The sequence below is a fragment of the Emydura macquarii genome, unplaced genomic scaffold (genome assembly GCF_026122565.2).
Source record: "Emydura macquarii macquarii isolate MOO-44397 ecotype Brisbane River unplaced genomic scaffold, CSIRO-AGI_Emac_v2 contig_587, whole genome shotgun sequence".
Taxonomy (NCBI): Eukaryota; Metazoa; Chordata; order Testudines; family Chelidae; genus Emydura; species Emydura macquarii.
Window position 1 is genome coordinate 10,287,080 of NW_027130724.1, and position 23,175 is coordinate 10,310,254.

Genomic DNA, 23,175 nt, shown 5'->3' on the forward strand with positions numbered 1-23,175 from the left:
GATTAGTCACTTCATTGCCAGTCTCAGCAGAGATGCAAGAACTCTGTGTGGATAGAGGCTGAACTATCCTCTTACCATGGGATGGAGTCCTGCTGGGTGAAAGTTGAGGACCGCTGGCAGGGGACAATGTGAGGAAGCTTGCACTGCCGCTGCCTGAAGAAAAGAGGATTTCAGAAGACATGCTACTGATTATCCTGGACACTAGAAACTCTCACATACAGAATTTCTGGATACTGGACCTTAGTCTGCAAGATACCTGAACATGTGCCTAATTTTAAGCTTTTGAATAGTCCCGTTGAAGTCAGTTAAATTAATCATGTGTTTCAGTAACTTGCCGAAAGGGGGTCATGTTGCCTATTTAAGAATATTAGAATGTAAGAACAACCAAACTGGGTCAGAACAATGGTCTATCTAGCCCAGTATCCTGTTTGACAGTGGCTAGTTCCAAGTGCTTCAGAGGGACTGAACAGAACAGGGCAATTTTGAGTAATTCATTCCCTATCATCCAGTCCCAGCTTCTGGGCATTTGGCAGTTTAGGAACACAGGAGCACGGGTTGGATCCCTGACCATTTTGAGTAATAGCCATTGATGGACCTATCCCCCATGAACTTACCTAATTATTTTTTTAACCCACTTATACTTTTGGCCTTCACAGCATCCCATGGCAATGAGTTACATGGGTTGACTCTGCACTGTCTGAAGTACTTTGTTATGTTTGTTTTAAATTAGCTGACTATTAACTTCATCTGGTGACCCGTGTTTCTTGTGTTATATAAAGGGGTAAATAACATTTCATTATTCACTTTCTCCACACCATTCATGATTTTATAACCCTCTATCACAGTCCCACTTAGCTATCTTTTTTCTAAGCTGAACTGTCCCACTGTCTTTTTAATCTTTTCTTGTATGGAAAGTGTTCCGTATCCCTATTCATTTTTGATGTAGAGAAGAGCAACCTTTCCAATTCTAATATTTTTTTTTTTTACATCAGACCAGAACTGCAGTTTCAAAGTGTGGGCATACCATGGAGTTATGTGGTGGCATTATGATATTTTTTGTTTTAATATCTATTCCTTTCCTAATGCTTCCTAACATTCTGTTAGCTTTTTTGACTTCTGCAGATGTTTTCAGGGAACTATCCATAATGACTCCAAGTTGTTTCTTGAGTGGTAACAGCTAATTTAGAGCCCATTGTTGTTCATTTGTATTTGGGATTATTTTTTTCCAGTGTGCTTTTAACTTTGTACTTTTAACACTGAATTCCAATGTTCCATAATACCATTTTGTCACCAAGTTTAGAGATCTCTTTTTTATTCTTTGCAGTCAGATTTGGACTTAATTATGTTGAATAATTTTGTATCATCTGCAAATTTTGCCACATCACTATTTACCCTCTTTTCCCAGATAATTTATGTATATGTTGAACAGCATAGTCCCAGTAGAGATCCTTCAGGGATTCTGCTATTTATCTCTCTCCATTGTGAAAACTGACCATTTATGCTCTTTTCTATTTTCCTCACTAGGATTTGATTTCCAATTTTTAAAGGATGCCTTTTTGCGTCTAACCACCTTTTTTACTCTGTAGTTTAGCCATAGTGGAATTTTTTTATTGTTGTTTTTATTATTATTTGGAGAATATGTTTAGTTTGAACCTCTGTTATGGTGTTTTTAAATGGCTTCCATGCAGGTTGCAGGCATTTCACTATTGTATTTTTCTTTCAATTTCTGTTTAACTAGGTTCTTCATTTTTGTGTAGTTCACTTTTTTGATGTTAAATGCTACTGTGGTGGGTTTCTGTGGATTTTTTTTCCCCTGAAAGGATGTTAAATTTAATTACATTACAGTTGCTATTACCAAGCGGTTCAGCTACATTCACCTCTTGGACCAGATCCTGTGCATCACTTAGGACTAAATCAAGAATTGCTTCTCTCTTTGTGAGTTCGAGGACAAGCTACTCCAAGAAGCAGTCATTTAATGTGTGTAGAAGTTTTATCTCTGCATCCCTTCCTAAGCTGACATATACCCAGTCAATAGGAGGATAGTTAAAATCCCCCATTATTATTGCATTTTCTGCCTTTGTAGCCTGTCTAATCTTCCTGAGCATTTCACAATCACTGTCACCATTCTGGTCACATGGTTGGCAATATATTCCTACTGCTAGACTCTTTTATTATTCAAGCATAGAATTTGTATCCATAGAAATTCTATGGTACTGTTTGATTCTTTTAAGATTTTTACTTTATTTGACTCTGATTTCCTTCAAATATAGCAGCACTCCTGCACTGGCATGACCTACTCTGATTCCTATGTATTTTGTACTTTGGTATTACTGTGTCCCATTGATTAGCCTCATTCCACCAAGTTTCTGTGATGCCTCATTTAATGCCAAGCACTGTAGTTCATTCATCTTAATATTTAAACATCTGGGGTTTGCATACAAGCGCTTGTACATTTTGTCAATATTCAGTTTCTTGCCTTCATGGATTTTTGTATATTTGACTGTTCCTCATCAGCTCCTACCTGTACTTTACCTATTCCTTTCCTATCCTCTTTACTACCATATAGAGTTTCCCCTTTTAATAAATTCACCCAAACCATATGCTGCTCCACAGCTGTTGGTTTCCCCTCACCCTTAGTTTAAAAAATCTTCCCCAACCTTTTTAATTTTACAGGCCAAGAATCTAATTTGGTTTTGTTTTATGTGGAGCCCATCCTTCATGTATAGGCTCCTCTGTTTCCAAAACGTCCCCCATTTGCTAATAAACCTAAAATTCTGCTCCCTACATAATCGTCTCATCCTAGGGTGATCAGATAGTAAGTGTGAGAAATCAGATAAAGCCCCGAATATCAGGACTGTCCCTGTATAATTGGGACATCTGGTCACCTTATCTCATCCATGCATTAAGACCCTGTAGTTCTGCCTATCTTCCGGGCCCCTATGTAGAAACCAAAGTATTTCATAGAATGTTACCATGAAGGTCCTGGCTTTTAATCTCTTACCTAGCAGCCTAAATATGTCCTCCAGGACCTCTCTCTTTCTTTTCCCTATGTCACTGGCTCCTAACTGTACCAACAGCAGCAGCTCCTCCCCAGCACTGCATGTAAGTTTGTCTAGATGTCTTGTGAGATTTGCAACCTTCACACTTGGCAGGCAATTTACCAGGCAGTTCTCCCAGTCATCACAAACCCAACTATCTATATTTCTAATAATCAAATCCCCCATTACAGTTATCTGGCTCTTCCTAGTAACTGGGTTTCCCTCCGCAGGAGAGAGATCCTCAGTGTGAGAAGATACCATGATATCATCTGAAAGGAAGGTGCCAGCTATGGGATTGCTTCCCTCCACTCCAGCTTGATGTTCTCCTTCCCTGAGACTTTCATCCTCCTTGACAGCACAGAGGCTGTCAGACTCAGGGACACAATAGAAAGGTCCCACTCTCAAAGTCTCAGCTATGTACCTTTCTCTGTCCCTTAGCTCCTCCATTTCAGCCACTTTGGCATCAAGAGCCTGTATTGCATCTCTAAGGGCCGTGAGCTACTTGCATTGTATGCATACATACACCACCTGCCCACAAGGCAGGTAATTGTACATGCTGTATTCATTGCAATAAACTGGAGAGCCCCCACTCAGCTGCTGGACTTCTGCCTGCATTATTTTTACTCTTGCAGGGAGGTTTTTTGGGGGGAGGTGAGGTATTTGTTTGTCTGTTTGGGGTTTTTTGGTTTGGTTTGGGGTGGTTTTTTGTTTTTGTTTTTGTTTTTTGTGTGTGTGTGAGGTTATTGGCCTAAGATTAAAGAATGTTTGTTAGGTGTATTTGCCTCTTGCAATCCCCCTCTAAACCCCTTACAAAACTCTGTTTACTAGCTCCTCTGGCTGCTTAGGTGCTGGCTTCTTTAAACCCTGCTCTTCCTGAGTTAGCCCCACCCCCATTTCAAGGGATTCTACAGGGGTTAGGATCTCTCTGTGGATTTCTAGTATTCCATCAAAAAATTCTGCTGAATATAATTTTGTAGTTAAATAAGAATGATTTACTAATTCTTCTGATTGAAAAGATAGCCTTTACAGTCTGATGCAAAACAGACTCTTATCTTCCTGATTCTTCAGACTGACTGTATTGGGTCAGATTTTGAAAAAACTTCCAAAGTAAAAAATTGAACTCTTCAAACATGAATTGTGCAAAAACAAGCTTGACTGAAAAAAATTCCAATTAAATCTGTTTTCTAACTTTCTTACAGATGAAAATTCTTGGTGTTTTCTTTATTTCATCTCAAGAGTTCCTGGCCAATGCTTATGTTTTGGCTGTCCTACTATTTTTCGCCCTTCTGTTGCAAAGGACAATCCTCCAGGCATCATACTATGTCGCCATTGAAACTGGAATTAACTTGAGAGGAGCAATACAGGTACCCAAGATAATATTAAGTAACATGTCTACATGAGTAATGGTGGCAGAACCAGATCCATAGATATTATATAACTGTAAACACTGGATCAGAATGACCTTATTTGTTATACAATGCTCTGGAGTTAGAAAAACTCTAGCAGCAAATAGAATAATTAATTGTAATGTTATAGGTCAATGTTGCCAGATACACTGGCCAAAACATGCCCTAACAGATGTGAAAAGTCAGCCCAATAATAGTTAGCATTAAATAGACATTCTATCTTTCCAATTACACTAGGAGCCAGTGAAAGTCCTTGTAATAGCTCCCTAGTTATTTAATCCAATCCTCATCATCCACTTGTACATTCTTCTTAGCTGCCAGATATCTGGATTCCACCCACCATTGCTCTGGTTAGAGCCGATCAGAAAATGTGTGTGAAAACAAAATTTTGACCCAAAGTGTGAAAGGAAGTCACAAATTCTTTTACCAACCAGTTCTTCTGCTGGTTAGCTTGCTTTCACACTTTGTCCACTGTTATTTAGTTGCCACAAATAATTATGAAAGATACTTAAAATATAATTGCCAGAAACTGTTACAAAATTCCCATAAAGGGTTACTAAGTTGCTGGAAATAAGTGCACCTGCTGAACACTCCTTCTGGGATAAACTAAGCTAAGCTAAGGTTCTTGTTCTCTGTGCTGTATGTTACGCAAAGGTTCAGCTCACTAAGAAATTCTGTTGCCATTCCAATGGAGAGTTTTTAGAAAACATCCTGGTGGCAGGAGAATGCAGGGCAGCAATAGCCTAGCAATCTCCCAGTGATATAGGGTTTTTGGATAAGTTCTCTTTGTCCGACAGTTTCTCAATTTCCTGGCAACCTTTCAATCTCCTTTCCTCCCTCATATAAATCTGCACATGTCCAAATGACTTAATCTCTTGTGAATTATGGCTGGCAATGGATACATGGAGTCTGGGTGCTTTTCATCAAATGAAAGTCTTACGAACAGCCATGAAGCAAAGCTATATAGTTTTGGTACCTAATTTGCAAACAAACTGGTAAAAAGCACTCCTCAAATATGGCATATTACTTATGCTCTGAATCATGGAGCCTGATTCTCCCCTCAGTTAACAATGGCTTTTTATTGAAAGGAGAATCAGGTCTATTATATTATTTGTCTGTGGGTTTGTGAAGTTTTCATTGCAAATCTAGAGCTAAATTCTCAGGTCCAACAGAGTGAAGATCAGCACAGCAAAGCAGATTCTGGGCCTGGGTGAGGCCTGAACCAAACAGTAAAGAAAGTAGAGCAGCATAAGTACCACAGACAGGACCAACACTCCATGCAGAGTCTGTGGTTTCCATGAAAGTTACCAGTAGGTCCTCAGGCTGTATGAGGCATAGAGACTTCGCCTCTTTTCTGGTCCACTGGGCTGCAATTGCCTCCTTAGTAGGGAATATTCAGCAAAATGTTATGAAGCTGATCACACAGAGTTTTCTATGGGTTTTACCACAGAAATGGAGGACAGGAGGTTTGGAAATTTTAAGTCCCACATGAAGGGCTTGATCATACATTCCTTGCACACACAACTCCCATTGAAGATAACAGGAGTTTTTGTTGGTCAAAGTATGCAGGACTGGAGCACTCCTCTGTTTCGTAACTGGAGATCTTGTTTTGTGGGTGTTCACGTAAGCTTTTTGGCCACATTTACTGCATATGTCTTCTAAATAACAAAGCTGTTATATTTTAAGATCAGCCCTTCACATGGCGGGAGTTTCTCTAAAACACAGAAGCCTCTCAGTTTTAATGGGAGTGTAAAGCAGTCAGTGCTGTCAGATTTTTCTATGAACATGAAACTTAATGTTCTAATTTCCAGACAAAAATATACAATAAGATTATGCAACTGTCAACTTCCAACATGTCTATGGGGGAAATGACTGCAGGCCAGATCTGTAACCTGGTTGCCATAGATACAAACCAACTGATGTGGTTCTTCTTCCTCTGCCCTAACCTTTGGGCTATGCCTGTGCAGGTAAGAACATTGAATGTTCGTATGTTATTAATATATGTAAGCCTACGATGAGCATTCTCTCATGACTTTTATTGAAGCAGAGATAACCAGAAAGGTAGAAATGTATTTAACAGAAGGAAGAATTAAGAATATTACACCAAAAATAAAAGAGGGTTTTCACTTTCCTAGAATGTCATATAAATTACATCAAGAATGTGTAGGTGTTGTTGAAAATAGCCTGTAATTTGACAGTAGTCTAGATTTATATTGGGATTTAACTCTTGAAGTGATGCCATATAGATGTAGGTGTGTGCCACAAATGCCATCAGGTGCCGCCTCTTGTACCAATTACATTACTTTGAAGCTCCATTACATTCACTGCATTGTGACACAGTCATAAAAGCATTATCTATAGAGCATTACAATCACTTAAGTCCCAGTGGTGACCCACTGGAAGGTGTACGGGAAGCAGGGGCTTATTGAAATCCCTTCGGGCTCAATTGTGCATTCTTTGGTCATTCAACAAAACTGCCATTGCCTCCAATGCGTGCCAAACTCCCCTGCAAGCCCATGGACAGTAAGAGCAGGCCTTTTTCACTTGGGCTAATGAGCATAGGTGTTCTTCTTAAGCGGTTTTCAAATACATCTTTTAAATATTAATCTTGAATTTTAGTGCTCATGACAGAGGGAGACTAATAGCACTGGTCACCAGGGGTATTGTACAAAAGGCCACTGTGTACACTCCCCACCAAATCCCTGCTGGTACACCACCTTCCATGCTGACTCCTCTGCTATTTTAGCCCTGGATCTCTGTCAGTCAAGGAGTGCCAATGTCATGTCAAATTGCACTGTATTTTGTTCTGGATTTTCATTGTGGATAAATGTTCGCCACATGAAATCAGTTTGCTACTTTATCCTCTTGTATTTCCTTGCTCCGATCTATATATATATCAATCCACAACTCTTCATTCTTCTTTTTCCACTTGTACAGTACTGCCACCACCAGTTTTTGGCTTTTAATTGCCCAGTCCTGCAGCCCTTATGCATATGTAATGCCCAACGAATTCAGGGTTCTGCATCAGGGTTTTAAAATGAGGAAAGCACAAAGTCCCTGGGTATTTAATCCACTAAAACAGAGAGAGTGCAAATTACTTAGTTTGGAAAGTCAATATTTAGCAAAACCAGACTCCCATTGGGAATTTCCAGACTACAGTGTTTCTGTGTGGAAATTATTTCATCTGACATCAATACAGCAGCTCAGATTGTATTTCTTCTCTTTTCTTGAACTGCTTTTTTCTTTTTGCCAAGAATGCCCACCTGCCAAATATAAATACACAACAGTGAGAGAGACAGCACACACTAAATTGATTTGCTGCTTTTTTAAGTAGACAAGTCAGTTTCAAATACATCAGTGAAATCTCTGTTCTGTTCATACTGCAAAGATACTTTGTGAGTAGGGAATGGTCTGGGTAGTCTGAAAGTCAGAAGGGTGGATATAATCTGACTCAGCTGCTTTAAGCTTCATGGTGTTTACTCCGGCCCCAAGCAGGTATGATTTCCATGAAAGGGGCTGCAAGTGGCTTGAACATATGGATTTGATAATGTAATCATCCACTGGGCAGTGAGGAAATAAGGCTACTGCATCAGAAAAAAACACTTGGTATAGATGGCACCATACTAGTTGAGTGCATAAGGCACTTGTCTGATAGTTAAGTGATCTGGGTTCTATTCCTGGTGCTACCACTGTAGCCTTTGGCAACCCCTTAACCTTTCTGTTCCTGTGCGTCTGCATCCGTAAAATCAGGGCGTATGCCCTCTCTTGTAAAGCACTTGGAGATCTAAGTAGTATTCAGCAACGCTGGAATTTAAATTTGCAATAAAAGGCAGCTATTTTATCCTCCTGGCTTTATAGACTGTCGTTTCACAGGGAATTGAGAGGTACTAGTTTGCAATTCCAATATTTTGAAAACTACAAGGACAAAAATGTAAACAGTCAAATGACATAAGGTCTGCAGAGCTCAAACAAAGCCTCGTTCCTAAACTCATACCAAGATCTAAATGTGTGTAAAACTGAATGCAAATAAATCATTTACCACATTTTTTTATTTATAAAATGTGTTAAAAAGAAAAGTGCAAAAATATCTTACATTTTAGTGATGCAATAATTAATGATCTATTAGTGAAGAAAAATGTATGTTTCATGTTAGAATTATGGCCATAAATGGGAGTTTCATGTGCAGATTGAGAGGATGGTAAACACCGCAACCCCATAGTTCTTGGCATTCCAGGGCAATACACTATATTTGCCATCAAATATTTTTTCCTAATTTGATTTGTCACTTGCACAGCTCTCAAGTCAGGACTGAGGTAGCTATAGCCAAATTTGTCAGTTAAAAGAACAGAGGGAATTATTAATAGGCTAGGTGTTGTAAAGAAAATGTTATTTCTAGAGCTGGTTAGGAATTTTCTGATTAAACCTATTTTTCATCAGAAAATGCAGATTCGTTTCTCAGGTCCAGGATGGAATTTTTGGTGTGGTAATGAGTCTAGAATAGCTAGTAGCCAGGAAATTAGGGCAGTGATCTGGGATATGAGTGACTGCTCTGTCCCAAATGAGTGCCCTAACCACTTAGCCATTCTGGGGGGTGGGGTGAGAAAGAGGTTATATATGTGAGAGAGAGAGAGAGAGAGAGAGAGATTATATATAAATTTTGAAAGATCTCAATTGTATCCCGCTTGTGGACAAAAACAAGTGTTGAAACCTCAAAACTTTTCACAGAGTAGAATTCTTGTTTTCCAACTATACCTAGTTTTTTCACAACAGCGTCTTTCAGCATATCCTCATCTGTCCCATTCATGATTATTGTTGCCAGCTTCTGGACTACATGAATAAATACATGTGTGGTATTTTTGTACAGAAAAATGAATTGGTTCATCAAAAATAGGAGCAAGCAAAGCAGTGAGTTGAACCCATTTCCCTCTAATGCTCTTCAGAAGTTGTATTTAACAATCAATGCTGGAAATGAGGAAGTCTTAGGTAATGTTACTCCATGTGGTACTGAACTGAATGTTGTTAGAAAGCCATGTGGAGAGGAAGAAGAGATGTTTTCTGGGTGAGGTGGCGTTATTTCTTCACTTGCAATCTAATTAATCATCCCCTCTAGAACTGCCTGGAGAATGCTCACATTTCTGAAATATCTAATGTATTACCTTATGCTTTCTGTTGTCATTTTAATACTATTAGGGCTTGATTCAAGCTCTAAGCCATGACATGAGCTGGAACAGGAGGAATTCTGGTACTCAGTGACAAAACTCCCATTGACTCCAACAGAAGCTGCATCAGATCTCAGATGTCAAGTTAATGCATGAAAATTAAGAATAATGTCCATTGGCACAGAAGGGAGGCTAGCTATGTAGAAAGCAAGTAAAATACAAGCAGTGTACAAGTTATAAAGTAACAACTTTTTTTTTTTTTTTAATTACTTTCAGTTTTAGGACCAGATCTTCATCTGGTATAAATGGCTGCAGCTTCACAGGGCTCTTCATGCTCTAATTTCTGGTTCACACTTGAAAGTAACTGTCCATTAGACAGTGTGATTTATTTATCATTTATTTATTTTACTGATACGGCTATGCCAATACAAGCCCTAGTGTGAATGCACTTACACCAGTATAAAGGTGTTTTATATTTGTATAGCTTACTCCCTTTCTCAAATGGGAAAAATGATAGCATAGCTATAGTTACCCCCTAGTGTGGATGCAGTTATATCAGTATGTTCCACTTCAACTATACTTGTATAGTTAAAAGAATGCAGCTTTCTAGGGTAGAAAAGGCCTAAGATGTTACTCATAACAATTATAAGTAAGATGTTTTCAGGAAGAAACATGATTTTTGATCTCCTGATGGTGCTTAAATCCTGAATTTCCCTGCTATTGTAGGAATAAATGAGAACCTGATCATTATTGGATCGGCTGGGGGGACAGATGGAGAAGGGAGAGAGTGTGAGTGCGTGTGTGTACACATGCCCACATGCATTCATGAATATTTTTTCCAGCAAAGCTCATGAGGATAGTTGTAACTTTACTGAAGAAATGGTGACAGGCTGGTTATTTGCTGTTAAAGGAAATCTGGATGTCAGGACACTGCATCCATTCACTGTAGAGTTATCCTGCAGCATATGCACATCGTGAATTGTACACAGATAAAAAGGCACCGGTGAAGGAACTTTGAGACGATTAGAAGGTTCTGTGTCTTTGATGAAAACATGTAAGGCTGCCTGATTCAAACCCATTGAAGTTAATAGAAAGATTTCCATTGACCTCATTGGGCTTTGAATCAAGTCCTCAGAGCCCTGTAAGGGCTTTTACCTTTCTGCCACAGATGTCCTTTCTTATCTACACTGCAGTCCTTGGAAAATCCTGCATCCTTAAACCCCTGAGTCATTGAGAAGAATAATTTATATTTTTAATCAAATAACATACTTTACTTTTAAAACTAGACAAAAGGCATTTTCCCACTGGCTCAAATTATGCACCATCCTAATGAAATATTCAAGACCCTAGATTTCTTTTATCTGTAACAGAATCAGTCGTAGTTTCTTGGTCATTGTAAATTGTCATAAATATTCCAGTCCAGGGCAGATAAGAGCTTTGAGGCTTTGCTTAAAGGGAAGTTATGTAAAGTTTCATTACAGGATTTTTCAAAAACATAATCCTCTGGGAATTGTGACATAACTACTTGCTAGCTGCCAGTTAACATTTAAACTGCCTGAAGACAGTGTCTCTCTAAAAGAATAAGTAGTCAAGGTGGGTGAGGTATTATCTTTTGTTGGACCAACAGATATTACCTCACTCACCTTGCCTCTAAAATACCCTGGGACCAGCACAGCTACAACACTGCATAATTACTGTTTTTGTATACATGATTATGTGGTGTCTAATATGATGAGGATTAGAATTCATTGTAATAATAATTAGATATTTCAGCATGTGTTTCAGCTACTAATATCCACACCCTTGTATTGCAAAGGTATTTTTGTCCAGCGCATACTTTGTATATTGAAAACGTTTACTTCTGATATCGCAGTATGGGGGAGAAGATGAGGATAGGATCACTTTTAATCAACTGTGAAGTAAGGGATCATAGTCCTGTCGCAGCAGCTGGCCTCTCCCACAGCTAGAACAGTAAAACTCATGAGTCTGCAGCCGCAGAGTTTGTCTCTGTGGCAGATAAGATGAATGGGTTTCCTCCTCCTCTCTATTTAAGTAGCAGGAGGCTCCATCCATAAATCCCCAGAGAACTGTATGGACCTTGGCAGTCCTCAAAAGTTAGGGATGTTTGCTAGTAGTTCCCGTGCCTTTGCACTGGCTTGATGAACTTGTTTCTGGACTTAGTTGGAGTTGTGCTGCCAGGCTCCTCCTCACAGATGGTCCTATGGCATGTTGACAGCCTTCCAAGACTCTCTTTTGGATGGGAGGATCTGTCCCTTAATGATTTAGGGCCTCTTCAGTGCTTAATTTGTAATGAAAGAAGTGCCAGGATTCAAGCAATTAGCTGCAGGGGCTCAAGCAATTTTTTTACATTCATAACTGATGCAGCAAGCCCTAAGGGGCTAGGGCTATGAACTGCCACGTCTAGCAGTGTCAAGTCCTGGCACAAATTAAACACTGGGCCTCTTCCAACAAACAGCTTCATGAAAGGAACTGACATTGAGTTTTTCAGTGGCAAGTCTACACTGAAACAAACCCTACTGAAGTCAATGTCACATTTCAGTGTGCTATGGATCAGGCCCATGGAGGACTTGTAGGATCACACCCTGATGACTGCAAACAGTTCGTAGAGTGTATTTCAAATAATATTTAACTTTTGCTCCTAGAGGATTCCCATCCAGCCTGTATTACACCTCCCTAATTCCTTTCTTAACACTGTATTTTTCCTAAGTAAACACTGTGAATTTTTAAAAGGCATGTATTGTTGTCTTTAATACATTTTAAATAATCTGCAGAGATTCACCAAAGGATTATTCAGGGGGAAAAAGGCTGCAGAGGATCAAAGGAAGTTTTGGATTAATCCGCTGAATAAACTCAGACTGTAATGGGCAAACTAAAGAGTCTATTTTCCTCTCCCATATGCATGCATAATTCCCATTAGTATCAGTGGAAGCTATGAGCTTGGTTCACTCTCCTAACATGAATGTATCTCTGATATCAGTGGAGGTTATGCATGTGTAATCATTATAGGACTGACCCCACATAGAGAGAACATTAGACAAAGCATTAAGGAAATTACCCAATTATATTTTTTAGTTAATTTAAGAAATGGCACATGAAGGTGACTTTCTAATCTTATGCCCTGCATTTGTTCTTCAGCTGTTTCTTTAGCCATTGTCTTTTTGAGCATTTTTTCTTTAGCCATTCACTAAGGGACTTTGTGTTTGACACACGGAATCATGAAGCTTCTTACAAGTTTACTGCAGAGTTTATTTGAGCTGGAGATTCTCAGTGGCATAAATTTGTCAATGATTTTGTTCCTTATTTCTTTGTGCATTATGATGTACAGTGTGGCATTTACACGCAGCAATGCCAATGCTGTGCCGTACAATATCTTACTCTCCTTTAAATTCAAAATAAGTAAACTATCAACTGTATTTTTAACATCCTTTAATACTATTCTCCATTGTGGGAAACTGCCACTTTTGTGTGTGTGTGTAAGTCCCAATGAATTAAATTAGACTTTTTCTATACATCATGGACTGAAAGATTGAGGTCAGACTTGGAGCTGTAGATTTCCTCTTAATTTAAAAAAAAAAAAAGGAGGGGGAGGAGGAGGGACCTTAAAGCTGCCAAAAATTGTGGCAAAAATATGTGCAAGTCCAATAAAATGCACATCATGTCATCCAATCACCAAGGGAAAAAAGGCTGTAGTAACTGTCAACTGCATGGCTAAAAATACTGAACAAAAAGATTTTAAACTATTTTTATTATTTATATTACAGTAGTGCCTATGGTGCTTTGTTGCAGTACAGGGCACTGCACTGCTATATATATGGTACTATCTGTAGCAGGGAGTCCATGCAGTACAGAAATGTACAGCAAGCTTTTTTAAATTTCTTGCAAACTGAGATTAAAAGTACACAGCGCACCAATTGAAGAAGACCCCTGTATGTTTGTTTAGAGTCACACTGGAATATCCATATTTTTCCACACCAAGCTGTGCTTTTTCTGCCAGTAATAAGTTAATGAGACTCGGTGTAGAGTGAATTAGCCATAATTTTGGGTTTGGTTTGATTTGGTTTTGGGGTGGGATTTTTGGACTTTGGCTTGACCTCTACTCCTCCCCGCTTTGTTCAGACCACACGCCTTCCTTGGAGATTGCATAACTTCTATGGATTTGAAACACTTTGTGTGGTAGGTTAGTAATACAGCATATCAAGTAGAACTTTTGGGGTTCTACTTTTGGGGTTTTGGGAGACAGGCTTTGTCTTAGTGAATTGCTGCTTTTCAGAGCACAATCCTGGGATATTTATGGCCTTTACTGTCTGCTTATTCTTTGCTCTGCATATACAATGAGGCAATTCCTCATCTTTTCACCCTTTTTTACATCAGATTATTGTAGGAGTGCTTCTGCTTTACTATCTGCTTGGAATCAGTGCCTTAATTGGAGCAGTAGTGATCATAGTGCTTGCACCTGTCCAGTATTTCGTGGCGACAAAACTCTCACAGGCCCAAAGAAGCACGTTAGTAAGTATCTTTAAACACTTATATATCTCTGGTGTTTATACATTCATCTATATTTAGAACTGCAAAGCTAAACTTATGACACTGATCAAAGACTGCCTCTCAAAGATTTTGTAATATTCTAGTATATCAAAGGCAGGATGAGAAAGTGATGAAAAGACAAGTAGCAAGGCCACAATGTCTGAGATTTATTCTCTTAAACAGGGTTGTTTTGGTCTTTACAGCAAGTAACATGAGATTTGAACATTCTTCTCCTTTCCTGTCTTATAAATTAAAACAAAGTCAGTCATAATTCTAGCACTGAAATGCCATTGTACGTAATAGAGCTGGACTCCTCCACTCTAACTCAGAGCCACAGAGTATCTGAGCAAGACATGGAGATCGATGAGATCCGAGACCTCTGGTCGACTCCAAGCTGGAGTGCGTTTGGGCCGTGCAGTTGCCATGAGCAGTTCAGCTCCAAACTCTCTCCACGCTGTCTAAACCGGAAATGGAAATTAAAAATTTTCCAGGGCTTGAGAGGAGGAGCTATTTCCTGTTTACATGTCCACATTACAGCAGAACGTGAATGTCCAGAGCGGTCACAACGGGGCATTATGGGTTACCGCCTGGAAGCCAATGCTGTCGATTTACGTTGTGCTCTGCCTACACTGATGCAAATTCAATCCATGGAATTCGATTTCAGCGCTACACCACTTGCAGAGGTGGTTTTATTAGGTCGACTTTTACTGCGCTTTACAGAAATTTACGTGCCAGTGGAGACGCATACTTTAGGGGGTTGACGTAAGCAGCGTTACATCGACCTCCATTGCCAGTGAAGACCAGGTCTCGGGCCTTACTGTTATTTCATTGCCATGAGAGCCCATTTCCAGCCATAAGAGCCCATTTATGGGGTCAGGGGACAAGATTTGCTCCCTGGGATCTACTTGGCCCTCAATATGCAAACGTAGCACTGAGTATTAATGAGAGTTATATGTACATATCCCCAGGGGAAAAGCCCTACCTCCAAATACCCTCCACCATATCAGTTCATCTAGACATGTATATGCCCTTCATCCTCATATCTGAACAGTAATGGGTTGCCTTAGAGAAAAAGAAAAGAGTTAAGAAACATATGTGTTCAGTTTAGTACATCATTACTAGCACATGATACAGTAGCAGTCTGTGTGGTTAATTACCATTTAAAATGTTTATTTCACAATGTCAGCAGATACTGAGATTTACTCTATGTGGGGATGTTTCATTACACAGTGACAATCCAGCACACATTCTTGGCAGTAGAAGTCAGGCCAACCCCTAGATATGACTGAAAGCCCATGTAGGCGTGAGATTTTTCAATAGCAACTAGATGATTTAGAAACACAGGCCCCATTGAAAGTCAGTGGGACTTGGTGCTCCTAAATCACCTATACAGTTTTGAAAATCACACTCCTGTGAAGGAAAGTTGAATGGACAGAGCCATTATAAGATACTGACTGATTACTGTATGCAACCTGCTAGGGACCACAGGCAGTTTAATAATGACACAGATCCTCATTCTAAGCAGTAAGGTGCTCTTATAATCCTCCTTAGATTAATGTATATGTAATTTTTGCAGGAATATTCCAATGAGAGACTGAAGAAAACAAATGAGATGCTTCGGGGCATTAAACTCCTTAAACTCTATGCTTGGGAACACATCTTTCACAGCAGTGTGGAGGAAACTCGGCAAAAGGAAATGACCAGCCTCAAGGCCTTTGCTCTCTATACCTCCATATCAAGTAAGTTGCTTCCTTCCCTTTATCACACTAATAAACTCATATACTGGTACCTTTTTACCTCCTAATGAGTTTACCATTTCTCAGCTGGTGTAGATCCTGCAGCTTTAGGGTCTGATCCCATGCTCTTTATTGTGCAGGCAGATCTTCCATTTAATTGAAGAGAGTTCTGCCTGTCTGACGAATATGTAAGTGGGTCCTGAATAATTAGGTCCTTAAAGGGCTAAAGACATTAAATATCTTCAAAATGTGCTCATTCAAGTCATCCATAGAATTTTTTCTCTTTTTACAAAATGTGAATTTGGAGGTCAGGGTGAAGGATAAATAGCTGCAGCTAGAGGAGGGCTCCATGGGGAAACTGAGTCCTGTGTAGCCTTCCTCACCTGGCTCTGCCAGTGCTACCCAATTCTATCTAGAATCACTTTCTATTTTTCCAGTCTTGGGCCTCACTGGCATGGAGAGTGCCAGTTATGTGATGGTTTTGTGAGGTGTGCAAATAAAACTAGTATTTGTTCGTGGGTCTGCAGATTTGAAAAGTCATCACAATTCCTTCTAGACCCCCAGTAATCCAGGATTATCTGAACTTCAAGATACAAAACCTTGTGCAATACAGCTAGCATTACTGATTTAGGGACTGTTGCTGCACTGTGATGCACTGGTGAAGAAGCCTGCTTATATAGCACTTCGACTTTGAGATTGGCTGCATAGGGTAGCTGTAGTTACTGAACAGAAGCAGTCTGTATTGCTGCCTGTGGAACTGTAAAAGGATCATACTGGAGTTGGAAAGTGCCAAAGGCAAAGCAGAGATACTTGATTTTATTCAGTACAACACAGGGTCTTGCTCTGCATCATTTAGGGTTGTAAAAACTTCCTGTCCCTTCAGACTAAGAGTAACTGCCAAGTTGCTGCTTTAATTGGGGCTGTGACTTGTGATTTCATAGGGATTTTTCCAACGAACAATAGACAACTCAAAAATATAGAAAAGTGCTGCAAAGGGCCCTTATCGATTTGTGGCTTTATTTCCAATGTGATTGAACAGTACATTGCATCACAGTATCATGTATCAAGGAACATACCCCTCGGTAGTGAAGCTGCAGAACAGAAAAGCACACAGACTGTGGCTCCTTTCCTAGATGGTTTCATTATGAAACTATGGTGATTCTCAGCAGGATTCTAGCATTCTGAGAATGGGTGAAGTTGTGAGACCCTAAGCAATTTTCAGCATTCCAGTTTATTTCCTCTTCAATTTTTCTTCATCTCTTAGTCTTCTGAAAAACATTTACTCTCCCATTGAGTTGAGCTGAGCCAAGCCTATAATTTAAGAGAGTGTAAAAGGTTCTATAACCTCAGATCAGTAATATCTGCACCTTTGCTGCTTCAACTTACGCCAGGTCTCCACAACAAACTTACATTGATGTCACTACATTGCTCAGGGGTGTGAAAAATCCTGGGCAATTCAGTTATGAGAACCAAACCGCAGGTGTAGACAGCCCTATGTTGACAGGAGAGTTTCTCCTGTTGACATAGTTACTGCCTTTCACTGAAGTGGATTAATTACGCCAATGAGAGAAGATGCTGCAGTTTTTTAAGTGTAAACTTGCCTTAGGCTGTCAATGGAGCTACATTGTTTTACACTAGCTGATGGTCTGGCACACTATATGAGGATTATAAAGGCAAAGAACTCATTATTTTTCTCAACATAGGTATAAATAGAATGACAGGCATAACCAACATTAGATCTGCTGTCTGGATATCATACATCATTTATTGCTATTCTTTATTTGTTGTTCACATCCGTAAGTGAAAACTTGCCACACAGAAACTCAATGTCTCAAAGCAATAGTGTAAAAATACAAATGTGTCTCAATAAAAATTAGGTAAAAATGATGCACCTCTATACCTTACTAAGAATCACAATAGTGACTCAAAACAGCATAGAAAAATAGTGCTACTGTAACATTACCTAGGTGGAGATAAACTTGATGGAGACTCTTGGATATTGTCCTGGCAGTACAAAGACATAGACATTTTGATAGATAGGCTGGCAGACTGGAATGGTGGGGTCATCCATTCTCATGAATTATGTTTACCTGATCAGGTGTGTGAAAAACTCACCAAAATTTATTTCTAAGGTACCTATATCTGTAGTATATAAGCATCTGTATCTATATACCTGATATCACCATAATTCACCACAATGAAATATATATTGCACCCTGAGAATGTGGTGATAGAGTAAGGATGACGTCATGTATATTCTCTCTATATATAAAGATATATATAGATTGCTGTGTAAGATTTTATTTTTAAAAGTAAAGGAAAAATTGTGAGGGAGATGTTGTTGGAGACATTCTCTGTGTCATTGGGCAAGAGGAAGGATAGACATTTTTCAGGACAATGAGAGCAGAAGAAATTAGATATTTTCTAGAATTTGTTTTAAATGTTCTGAATGTTGACTCTTGAAAATGGCATCTTCTTGTCTATATTTTAACTTTAATCTGAACAGGAACAAGCAGTTGAATATACCTCACCTTTGATGAGGGGCAAATTTTCAGTGGATCACAATAAATGTATCTGCAACATTTATTGGTATATCAGTGTGGCCTTAAGAGAACCTTCATTTCAACACACAGATTGGTAGTTAAATGTCTCTGTCTCTTCACCCACTTACATAGATGTAGAGTTTTGCATTTGCAGGGAATTACATTAGATGCTGCAGGCACTTTCTTGGAAATAGGCTCTTACCATCTATTTGATGAATTGCCCCTGTCAGAATCAAAGCAAGGAGGACAGCTTAGCAGTGATGCAAAGTATTTTAACTGAAGAGCAAGTTTTGATTTTTTTAGCCATGAATTTGTTACCACAATAGCCTCCTGTACGAGTTTTCAAACCATGTGGTAAATGAGAGATTCAAACATTGTATGCAGTGTAGTTGTAGCCATGTTGGTCCCAAGATAGCTTGTCTCTCTCCACAACAGAACTTGGTCCAATAAAATATATTATCTCACCCACCTTGTCTCGGTAAGATTCACAAACATTCAGTTTTAGAAGATGCAGCATGTACGGTATATACAGAAACACAGAGACAGAAATAGATAGTTTTCTCTTTCCCATGGTCTCTTGCCAGAAGCAAAATAATTCCAGGCTTTCTTATAAGAAAAAGCACCATATCTGGTCCCATATCTAAGTTGTTCAGTTAATTTCCATTTTTCCCAGTTCTGTTTCCCTTTGTCCAAGGACAGAATGCTTTTGACAGACTCCAACTCATCTGCAATACCTAAACTCAGAAATAAATTTCTTTTAAAAACACTTCAATATACCAGATGTTTGCATGATAAACAAAAAAACCCCAGTAATGGCTGCATTACCATTGCGGTTGTTTCGTTTAAAGAAATTAATGTGCCCCCATTGAAATAACTGGCAAAACTCCCATGGACTTCCATAGAGTCAGGATTTCATCCCCAGTCCCTGACCACAACAACTATTTCCCCCTTACCTGCAAGTGAATCAGTGGAATAGGTCACAGTTACAATCACATACTGGAGGAGAATATTGCAAGTGGGCATTCTGCAGCAGAAGAGGGTCTATGCATGACCAAACTTTGCTGGGGTCCCTGTTTAGACGTACAAAAAACAAATCTATGTACTTCAAAACTCCAGTAGGTAAACTTCAAATACAGTGGTTTAGTGGATTTAAGAAGTCCACAGTTGCAGGATGCAAACTTCTTAAAGGCCTTAGGAACATATTCCTTATCATAGGTCCTGCATTAAAATTTCTTCATATTTCATACAACATGTGACAACTGTACAGGCAGGAAGGTCAATGAGGAACTGGGGGAACCGAGTTAAGGTTGTTTTGAACTTCAGCACAAAACAAGGGAAATTTTCACAAAAATATTATTTTATTTGTTTTAAATGTAAACTTAACTTAGAATTTTCCAGGGTTTTAAACATTTTGGGGTTGTACTGGGAAAAAAACCTAATAATTGATCAATATTTACAACTTAACTCTAGCTTTAACCAACTTTTTGCCTGGAAATATAAATATATGCAATATTCATATATGCAAACACACTCTACATAAGAATTAGAGCTACATTAACATGACAGTGTATGGAGCATGCAAGAATGGAGTACATTTCAAGAATCATTAAAGATCTTTTTTTAATGTATGAAAACAGGAAGGATACCAATGTCTAACAGCACATTAAATCCTTCTGGGAGTTCATGTCCAAAAAAGGACAACCAAGGAGTCAGCTAAAACTGCTTGAGGGTCAAATGAGCACATTCCGCAGGAGAAGATAAAAGAAGTTGGGAATATTTTACTGTCTGAACATTGACTAAGCCTGGTGAGGTGAAAAGACAGGCATGGATATAAATAAAAATTGAGGTTAACCTTTTTCTTTAGTGTTACAAAACTACTGGTATTTTCCTATGATAGATGCAATGAGGTATCTTATAATATGACCTGAAGAAAAGCTGTGTATGCTCGAAAGCTTGTCTCTCTCACCAATAGAAGTTGATCCAGTAAAAAATATTACCTCACCCACTTTGTCTTTCTAATATCCTGGGACCAACATGGCTACAACAACACTGCATATTGCACAAATTGCATAGCTGCATAAATCCCAGGCCTTTCCACTAGTGGGTGCAGGAAGCTTGAGAACAAAATTTTAATTAAATCAGTGGCTCATTAAAACAAATTACTAGAACATATACAAATGACATATCTGTGACCTGTCTAAGTTCACCTCTTGCTACAGTGAGAAAAAATTATATTAACTTAGGGAAAGGAATTAGTTTTCTTTATTTTTCAATAGATTTTTAATTTTTTCTCTTTCTCAATTATATTTAGGTAATGAAATAAGACTGGGCAAAACAAAAGCTCAAGTAAATGTAGTTTACTAAATAATCTTTTAGGGTTTACATAGAGGGGTGAGTAGCTTGTGATGTGACCACATCTGACTCTGACACAAACAAGCAAGGTTCTTTCGGTGCTTCCAAATAGATAATTAGTCATTATGTAGAGTTGTTGGTTTATATTCATGTCTGGTCTGAAAGTGGACCCCAGCCAGAAGCCACACATTCTTTCCAGTACACAACCATCTGTGTTTAATAACCTGGCCATATTGGGGAAATCAATGACAATATGCCACAAGAGGGACCATACAGCTAGAGAATAGAGAGGAAACTACAGTTTATTATTATTTGTATTGCAACAGCACCTGTATGCCCCATCATATTTAGGCACTGTACAAATACATTTCAAGAGACAGTCCCCATCCCAAAGAGGTTATAATCTAAATAGACAAAACCGACAAAACATGTATTATTATCCCTACCTCCCAGATGGGGAATGAGTCACAGAGAGTCAAGTGACTTGCCCAAAGTCACAGAGGAAGTCGGTGGCAGATTGGAATAGCAGCTAGGTCTCATGTGACGAGACCTATCGTCAGAAACCTGAAGCATTTGCAACCATTCTCTGCAAATTCTTGACCTAAGCAATCCTATTCTTTTCCCTTTCTGTTAGGTCACAAACCCTGACTCATCAAAAAGATTACAAGAAAATACCATTATAAAAGCCTGTCACTCTTCCCAAACCCCCCTTTCTTCGTTATTTTTTACCAAAGTGAAAACTCTAGTCCTGCAATTTTATAGTAGAGCCTCTAAATGATTCTCTCCTGAAATAGCAAAATAGGATGGGCCAAATCCATTCCTGATGTATACAGGAAGTGACTCAGTTTAAGCCAGGGATTAATATGGTCCTTCAGCAGTAACCTGACAGTTAACTTCTGTCTCAAAATGCTCCTGTTACTGTAGTCATGACTGTAATTATTTTCAAATGTTACTGAGCAGAGGAAGTGTCAATTATGGCACCATTGCTACCTATTGCGCCAAAAGAATACCAGGGGGAAAAAATCACATACTTCCTCTTGACAGTGCAATGTAATGTATAAACCAATAATATATTCATCGTGGTTTGATGGGTGATGGGTATTTTGACAATCTGGAGTGCAATATACCATGGGCACCATAAAAAAAAAAACGTACTGGATGCAGTGGTTAAATTTACCACAATATCTGTATTTCTCTTATCCTCAGCATAGGAAATGCCACAGTAAAGTCAAATACTAGTTTATATTGTATACTAGTTATATTGTAAATATTTTTGACCTCTCAATACAAACTATCTAAATAGTGATGCATGTTTTCCTTCACAGTTTTCATGAATGCAGCAATACCAATTGCAGCTGTCCTTATAGTAAGTATGAACTTCTCTAAATAGCAATGTTTACAAGCCAGATCTACCTGATTTTCTTAAAGTGAAAGCTGGTAGATTCCAACTGAGATCTCTCAAATGCTGCACCAGAAACGTCTGATTTCTTTTTAAACTATTAAAAACAAGTGAGGTGCCTAAGGGGGTTTATTAAATATTACTGGCTTAGTGGCTAAAGGGGTAAGCTGTAGACCTGAGGTATCTTTCTTTTTAGTAAGGCTTTTGACACAGTCCCACATTACATTCTCATAAGCAAACTACGAAAACATGATCAGGAAGAAATTACTGTAAGATGGGTGCAAAACTACTTAAAATACCATATTCAAAGTTATCCATAGCTGACTGTCAAGCTGGGGGGAAAATCTTGTGGGGTCCTGCAGGGGTCAGTCCTGGGTCTGATGCTATTCAATATTTTCATTAATAACTTCGATAATGGAGTATTCTAATAAAATTTGCATATGACACCAAGCTGGGAGGGATTGCAAGCACTTTGGAAGACAGGATTAGAATTCAAAAGAACCTTGACAAATTGGAGAATTGGTCTGAAAACAACAAGGTGAAATTCAATAAAGACAAATGCAAAGTACTACAGTTGAGAAGGAAAAATCAGATGTACAAATACAAAATGGGAAATAACTGGCTAGGTGATAGTACCGCAGAAAAGGATCTGGGATCTAAAATAGATCACAAATTGACTACATTCTGGAGTGTATTAATGAGGGTGCTGTATGTAAGATATGGGAGGCAATTGTTCCACCCTGTTTGGCACTGACGAGGCCTCAGCTGGAGTATTGTGTCCAGTTTTAGGTGCCACACTTTAAGAAAATTGTGGACAAATTGGAGACAGTCCAGAGGAAAACAACAAAAATGATAAAAAGGTTGTGAGAAGACTGAGTGTGGGAGGTCTTCAGATATATTAAGGACTGTTATAAAGAGGGATGGTGATTAATTGTTTTCCATCACCACTGAAGGGGAGATAACAAGTAATGGGCTTAATTTGCAGCGAGGAAGATTT

The 23,175-nt window shown here is 38.8% G+C and overlaps 1 protein-coding gene and 1 long non-coding RNA gene across 4 annotated transcripts in view; one reads left to right on the plus strand and one right to left on the minus strand.

The window, feature by feature from the left end:
* The window catches only part of ABCC8 (ATP binding cassette subfamily C member 8), a 112,683-nt gene that overhangs the window by 29,325 nt on the left and 60,183 nt on the right, over positions 1-23,175 (plus strand). For all 3 annotated transcript variants that reach the window (XM_067540674.1, XM_067540676.1, XM_067540675.1), the window contains exons 7-11: positions 4,238-4,402; positions 6,256-6,411; positions 13,996-14,130; positions 15,725-15,887; positions 22,105-22,145. In XM_067540674.1, the coding sequence (XP_067396775.1) occupies positions 4,238-4,402; positions 6,256-6,411; positions 13,996-14,130; positions 15,725-15,887; positions 22,105-22,145 (660 nt within the window). The remainder of the gene's footprint in view (positions 1-4,237; positions 4,403-6,255; positions 6,412-13,995; positions 14,131-15,724; positions 15,888-22,104; positions 22,146-23,175) is intronic.
* LOC137148127 (uncharacterized) lies at positions 14,550-19,416 on the minus strand. The gene is made up of 3 exons (XR_010918445.1): positions 19,381-19,416; positions 15,131-15,210; positions 14,550-14,606 (listed from the first exon to the last, which is right to left on the minus strand). It is a non-coding gene; the product is annotated as an uncharacterized lncRNA (long non-coding RNA).